The 7847-nt window shown below is 26.2% G+C and overlaps 1 protein-coding gene across 2 annotated transcripts in view; it reads right to left on the bottom strand.

Moving 5' to 3' along the window:
- Positions 1 to 323: 323 nt before the first annotated feature.
- Hr3 (nuclear hormone receptor 3 ROR-beta) overlaps positions 324 to 7847 on the bottom strand; it is a 108096-nt gene continuing 100572 nt past the window's right edge. For both annotated transcript variants that reach the window (XM_043046612.3, XM_043046613.3), the window contains exons 7-10: positions 6468 to 6600; positions 4580 to 4687; positions 2133 to 2249; positions 324 to 717 (exon numbers count right to left, since the gene is read on the bottom strand). In XM_043046612.3, coding sequence (XP_042902546.1) covers positions 455 to 717; positions 2133 to 2249; positions 4580 to 4687; positions 6468 to 6600 — 621 coding nt within the window. In that variant the 3' untranslated portion in view covers positions 324 to 454. The remainder of the gene's footprint in view (positions 718 to 2132; positions 2250 to 4579; positions 4688 to 6467; positions 6601 to 7847) is intronic.

The following is a 7847-nucleotide window of genomic DNA, read 5'->3' as shown; positions in this document are numbered from 1 at the left end:
TAAACCTCATTTTTTCTCCTATTCTAAAAAAAAGTTTCAATGATGAATGGTATTTGTCGATGTAACATTGTAAACGAAGGAATGACAGCACCGTTTTGATATCTCAACAAATCAGATATCGCAGTTCACCGGTTGATAAATGTGCTGAAGTCACATGATGAAGCTGTACATGAGGAGGAAGCCACGCTTCTTTATAAAGTACAATTCCACTGCTACTCGAGAGGAAAATAACTTCTCTTTTTTTATTAAATTCTCAAAAAATTAATAATATTAGTCATCCATCCAAAATAAAAATGAATTTCGAAGAACTTCTGGATGGCGAATTTTTTCTTTTTCTCCTTCTTTTTGCCATTTACTTGAGTTCATCAGCTAAACCAAAGCTGAGGTACCCTTTATTTTAATACTTTAAACTCTGGCACTGTACAGAAAATGAAGAAATGATGGGAGGAAATGATCACATGCTTTCAATCGAGAAGAGTTCCTTGTGAAGAGCCGGGAATTCGAGGTGTGGTGCTGAACACCTGAACTTGGCCAGTGTTTCCATGTGCAAAGAACTCAAATCACGCAGGTCGACCAGTTTTCCCATCAGGATGTCGAATGCACGGACATCTCCTTTATATGGTAGCTTATGAGTCTGATCAAGTTCATACTTTAAGGCCTTTAATATTGCTTGATTTAGAGTTTGTACGTCAAGAATATTCTTTAGCCCAGGACGGTCTGGAAAAAAAAACAAACATATACAGTTAAAATTGTAGAAAGAAACATTTGGAGCCTGATAATTTAGTCAAAAAATTAAAACAAACATTTAGCACAAAAATATATAGTAGAAAATTAGAATGAAGATTTAGAGCAAATTAAAAATCAATTAGTATTGTAACAGATATCTATATTAATAATATATTTTAAACATTTGGTGCAAATCTTCCTTTTACAAAAAAACAGAAGGCTCTATTACAGCACAAGCCTACAAGACTGGGCTCTGGGTGTAAAGAGGCACAAAATGTCTGTAGTTAATATTCATTTTTAACCATATTTTTTTTTAATTCTTTCTCTATTGATTAATCAAGATTTGATATGCATACTTCTACATTTTGTAAATAATATTATGACTCATTATTATTTGCTTTAATGAACATATGCTAATTTATATGCTTATGCAATATTGATACACATATAAATAAGAATAAGATAATTGAAATAAAAATAAGATAATTGGAACTGGAATCCTATTTTCAAAAAATACTATTAGCATTCTATACAAGATTCATAATTTAGAATTTCTTTATGGCAACAAGGTAATATTTTAACAAAAATTATACTATTTTTGCTAAATTTATGGAATTTTTATAAAAACAGCAAGTTATTTTTAAATTGAGATTTCCTTGATTTGAGAATAAAAAATAGTAGATTTCTAAAGAGGGCACTATATGAAAGTTCAGATCCTTTTAATATCACGACAAATGACCAAAAATTAGGAAGAAAATCACTTTTTATTTGTTCAGAAAAGTCAACCCTGATCTGTAATTAAACATACAACAGAATAAAAGTGTATACAACAGAAAAAGAAAAAAGGTTTTGATTAGTTTTGTTATTTTATAGCTCAAGGAATCATTTTACAATGTTGTGCACGAAGAGTTTTTCTAAATGAACTATTATTAAAGAGAATATGTTCAATATATAGTGTTAATTAATAAGGTATACCTATTTCCTAGCTAGACTTACCAAGTCAGTTTATGGCTGATGTGTTCAGCTCATTTTTAAAAATTAAATATGCTGCATTATATGCTTGCTGTTTAATATGCTGCATTTATGTTGCTTTAACATTATATAAAAATATAGTGCATTCAGTATGTGGCAACTGCAGAAAATGAAACTGGATACAGTGGATATGAACTAATGTTTGTAATAATGAAGGCTGTGAGATTTTATATTAACAAAACTGTCATTCTATATTAAACAAAAAGTGAATAAATAATAAGGATAATACAGCGGGAAAGAAAGATATATTACTTAAGAAAAGCTAACGATTACAAATGTTAAATTATTTTATAATTTTCATGAAATATTAATAAGGTATTGCAGAATAATCATAAACATGAAGAGGTAATTACAGATGATAAAAAAAGTAATACCTGGTTGAAGTAATACAGAAGCTGAATATAGAGCTAGTTCAGATTCTGTCAATTTCAACTCTGCAATACTTTTAGCCATTTCAAAAGTATTATTAACCAATTTCATTTCAGATGTATCTACAAAGAAATTTTAAAAAATTAGACACAAAATTTTTAATAAAAAAATCAATTAACGACACTAAAATGCATTTATATAGAAAATTACATATATATTTGGTGAAAACTTCATTAAATGTTATTAAATCAAAGATAATTAAAAATGTAGAAAAAACTGACACTTGAAAATCCGTGTAGAAGATCATTTAAGCAGTAATAGAAGGATTTATATTCAGCATATATATATACCAGGGTTGGCAAGGTTTAGGACAGAATGGATTAATCCACGGTTTAAACCGTCCTGTCCAAAACTGTCTTAAACTGTCCAAAACCCTTTTACTCAAATTATGTCACAATTTTATCTGAACAATATTTAAGAGGTAAAATAAACATAGAACTAATAACATATTGATAATTAAATATACTACAGAATATTTGTTTTTAAAAGTATAATGTTTTGTTAATATTGTTTGACATTTCAATTTAAACATTAAACAAAGGAAGATTAATCAGTAATCAAGTTCAATTGATCCTCTCATTCAATAATACATAACTGAAGTTGTACCTTGCCATACAGATTAAGCTATTAGGGTCCAAGTGCTTGGTTAGTCATAAACAGGTTTATTTATCTATAATATTATTCAAGAATACTGTTATTTCATTCATGTTCAATTCCTTTAGCATAGTGGTGATACATCACCAGTGTCAGTAACTGAAACTGATGTTATACCCTTCAAAACTGTTAATACATTTTTCAGTTGTTTTGTATTTTCAATTTAAACTAATATATTTATACTTAAAAACAAATTTTTTAAAAATAGATGTCTTTTTTATCATCCTGTGATGCAAAAATTATAACATTTTTTTAAAAAAATATTGTGAAAAATAAAAGGTTAATTTTTAAACAAATTTAGTATTTTTTTTTTTTTTAAGAATCCTTATTTTTTAATATTGCATTATTTATCCCTATGAAAAAACATTATTTATCAGTATTAAAAGCATATTTATATTTAAAGGATTAGGTATTCACTTTTGTTGTTCAATGAATTATGGAGTTTCAAAAATTATAAACCTTTGCCTATTATATTATATTATTTTCTTTTGATAAGTTAAAGTAAATTGTACAAAAAATATCAAATATTTATTGATACATGTAATTATTATGTGTAAAATGATTACACCTATAGAATTTTTTACCTTTTACCAAAGTTCAAGGTTTTACCCAGTTTAGGACAGTTTTATCCAGTTTAGGACAGTTTTACCCAGTATAATACAGTAAAACCCACGTGTCCTGTCCAAAACCAGTTTAGGACGTCCAAAACCCCAACCCTGATATATACATATATCAGGGCTTGAAAAAACTCAGAAATTTTACCTGTCCCCGGGGACAGCTTGTCCAACAATGTACCCATCCTTCTTTGAAACTAACCCGTAGCTTCTAAATATGTTGCTGTATTTTTAGATTAGAGAGTCATTTTAGGAAGGGAGGCGCTAGACTTTTGTGAGATAACAAAAATTGAAAATGTATCACGAATATTAACGGGAAAATGGCCGTCCGTGCGGGCGTCGGAATCGAGAAATTCGCTGCCCGCGGGGAATTTTTGACCGCTGAGGACGGGTGGTTTTTCGAGCCCTGATATATATATACATATATAGTGTTCCCCTTAAGCTCTTTGAGAAAAAGGCCCACTCTGCTTTCATTTTGATTCCAATAAATGTCCTCTAATCACCATTAATTGAAAAATTATTTTTTTTATAATTTTCTTGCATTATTATAGTTTTTCTCTACAAACAATAAGTATGATTATGAGTCAATTTTAGGATTTATGATACTTTAAAGTAAATTAAATATACACATTGGAGGCAGCTGTAAAAACAAAGTAAACTTCTAGCATTGAAAGATATATAACTACATTATATATGTATAACTTGCGTTCTTTTCAAATAAAAAAAGTACTCATACAGCTGTTGTTAACACATAAATATATAGTATAAGATGAAAACAAACTATTTCGAAAATAAATAAATAAAACATAAATTTAGGAAAAAACATTGCTTAGATTAAAATTGGAGGAAAAGAAATTACGACATAACTTAATTCTTTAATAAAGGATTTATTTATAGGAAAACTCATCATCATAAACAAATTTTTTTAATGACTGAATGAAAAAGATATGAAAAAAAATCATCTAAAATAAATAAATAACAGATCAAAAATCAAATTAGAATTTTGAAGATACACAAAAAATCCAATCCCATTCATGAATATTTTCCTTGATTAGAAAAAAAAAAAATCTTTATTTTAATTCTAAGAAGAAATAAATGGAAGAAATTTTTATGATGATGATTACCTGCTGTAGTGAAAGCTTCTGATGGCATCATAACCTCTCCATACATTACATAGCCAGAATGTGTGTCAACATACCTGCTCATTCTTAATACACTCATTTCAAAGCTACCTGCAATTCGAAAATAAACAAAATTAAATATGTATCTGGGATATTTTTTTTAGTTTTAGACATAAAATTTGATAACTAAAACAAATAAAGACGTATTAAGGCAATAAATCAATAAATATATAAATAGATATAATACAATATTATAAATTGAAATTCTCCATGTCCCCATTAATTTTTGCAGAAGTGAACGATAAAAATTGCAGCTTAAGAATTTCTGTAAATGAGTAAAAAAAATTAACTTCTTACAATATTTATTTACCTATTTGATAAGAGGTAATAATTTCAAAGGCTAAGCAATCCAAAATACATACATTTTTATTAGTTTTAATGCTCCAGAAAATTTCAATTTTTTCTCATGCGAGTAAGAAGTACTTTAGTGCATATTATTGTGTTAGTAAATATTTGTATCTAAAAATTATTTTAAAGCATTCCAGACCCAGACTAATTTCCAGCCAGGCAACCTGTTCTAGACTAATATTGCAGACATGATTAATAGGAAAGTTTAATGATAATTAAAATGATCTATATAACACAAAATTCTATAAAATGCAAAGCCTCTGATTTCAAGATTAGCAATATAAAATCTTCTACTGCACATATATATAACTATGAACAAAACTTTTCTGGAAAAAAAATGCTTGCATTCATAAGTATCTTGTTAAAAAAATATGCAACTGTTTGTCGTTGGTTTTACATTAACTTTCTGACTGTCATTAAGAAAATAGATATCATTAAATGACATTAACTCATACATATTTCACTTTGCTAAGCAATTTTTAAGTAGTAAGATAATTATCTAAATTTGGTCTCAATGGCTGTTTAAAATTTCAAATAATTTTAGATTGATCATTCAACAGATTTGTAATAGGGTTTATTCACAGGCAAAAATTTGAAAGAAAAAAAATTTAAGACAATTTCAGATATTTTCTGTTTTCCTAACTCATAGAAACACAGATTTATTTAGAAGGCAAGCAAAATTTAAGTAAAAGAAAAAATAAAAAGGTTGAAATAAACTAATAAAAAGTTTAAGATAGCAGCATTGCCAGATCTCAGAAAAACTTTGACTGATGAGAAAAATAAATCAAATGAATTTAAGCATAAAAACAAACTTATGGTTAAAAAATTGCAATATTTTCTATATTTACATACTTAAAGAACCTCTTACGCAAATAATATTAATCAATACTTTATACAACAAATAATGTACTTGTAAAGAAAAGGAACAATATTTATTCATAAAATAATTTAATTTAATAATAATTTAATTTAATAAAACTAATAGAATCCTTTCAGTTTGATAAAGTAGATACTGAATGGTAAGAATGAAAATTCAAAGATTAATGCAAATTTCAATCTCTCTTTAATAGAAATAAAAATGAATAAATAAGTATAACAATGCATTGATTTCTTTTTTGAATTGTCCTCATAAAAATTTGGTAGATTTATAAAATTTCAAAATGAAATATCTAGTTTTAAAGCAATTGCAAATATTTTTATTAGAAAATAAATATATTATAAAAATGTTGTAATATTAAAAAATAACATCATCATTACAATTAAATAAGAAAATAAATTTTTAAAACATGCTATTAAAGTTTAATTAAAAAATAGCAAATATAAAGTTAGCTTTTTATAACAAATATACATTTTTAGTTTAAAAAAAAACATAAAAAATAAATTCAAAAGATAAGATCTGTTATGTAATGAAATAAATAATAAATGGATTTATACAAATAATGTTTAAAAGATATGATTTAATGATTATAGTAGAAATACGTACTGGCTTTAAGTAATAAGATCTGGTCGTCTTGTGAAAGTTTCATGAACCCTGGTACCATTTTGGCAAACTCTATCAACTGTTGAATTATGTTTGTAAGTTTTTGAGCGCAATCTAGCCATAGCTGTTCATGATCCTGTGAAAGAAGAAACACAAATGTCAATATTATTGATGAAAATAATGCCTCCTAGAAATGACAGTAGTAAAAAAAGAGAACATAAATATTAATTATCTGTAAAATATAATTAAAACTTTTCTTTTCAGAGGAAAATTGATGAATAAAATCAACTAAATTTTCAATATGTATTTGAAAATATTTTCTTGACAAATTATGTATAAACAATAAAAGCATAGCAGTAAAATTAAATTGTTCTTGGTTTAAAAATATTTTATTGAAAATTCTACTATCATAAGGTATTTATGGAAAACGTAATCATCTTCAATAATTGGAAAGCTTAGTAGGAAGGTTTTAAATTACAATATTGAAAAAACTGAATTTTCTCCAAGAAATGTATAACTTTAGTCTTAATTATGCAACAATAATTTAATTTGAAGACCTCAGTGGATACAAATTCAAATTCATTTGGGAACTGACAGTCAAGAACAACTTTGATAAGTTTCCATTTTGATGAAAAATTTAAAAGTCAAAATTGTGAACACTATGATGCAAACAGTTTAAAAGAGCGTTAAAGATTAATAGAATTTAACAGTAGGAAGCTGGCACAATTTTTATTTATTTCTCAGTTTTGCTGATTATAAACTAGTTTGCTCAAATTCATTAAGATATCATACGATAAACTATCACTTGAAATTAATATTTATTAGTTATCAGAAAAAAGGAAACTAAATCATCTGAGTGGAGTGGATATTGTGAAGTTTACATTTTGTACAGGAAATAGTATTGAAATAAACTTTTATTAAATAATTGAATCACTTAGTTAATTACACTTAGAAATTTCTCGTAATTAGCACAACAGAAAATAGAAATAAAAACTTGATCAAACACTTGATAAAAACTTGAAATCAAAACATTTTCATAAGTACAGAACAGAATTTTAGTATAGAACTCAGAACATTTTTTAAACAAATAATTGAAACTTTTCTCCCCTTTACTTTACTAAAACACATACTTCTTTTTAAAGGCTTAATCATTTCTTAAGTAACAATTATCTGCAGTAAAAAAATAAATCGCTAACATAAATCACAAAACTTAATAATTTAACATTATTATCTTATAAGAATTAGAGTGTATAGTAATATAATCTTTTGGTATATAGGTTTAGCATTGTAAAATAATTAATACAATCAGCTGGGTGCATGCTTTTTTAAAACTCACCAAGAGAAATATAGCAGCTTTTAATTTTATCAGAAAACTTTAATGGC

Source organism: Parasteatoda tepidariorum, chromosome 3 (genome assembly GCF_982258835.1).
Source record: "Parasteatoda tepidariorum strain Cologne lab strain chromosome 3, Ptep-v5.0, whole genome shotgun sequence".
NCBI lineage: Eukaryota > Metazoa > Arthropoda > Arachnida > Araneae > Theridiidae > Parasteatoda > Parasteatoda tepidariorum.
Note: the sequence above shows the minus strand (reverse complement) of the source record. Positions and strands in the feature narration are given on the sequence as shown.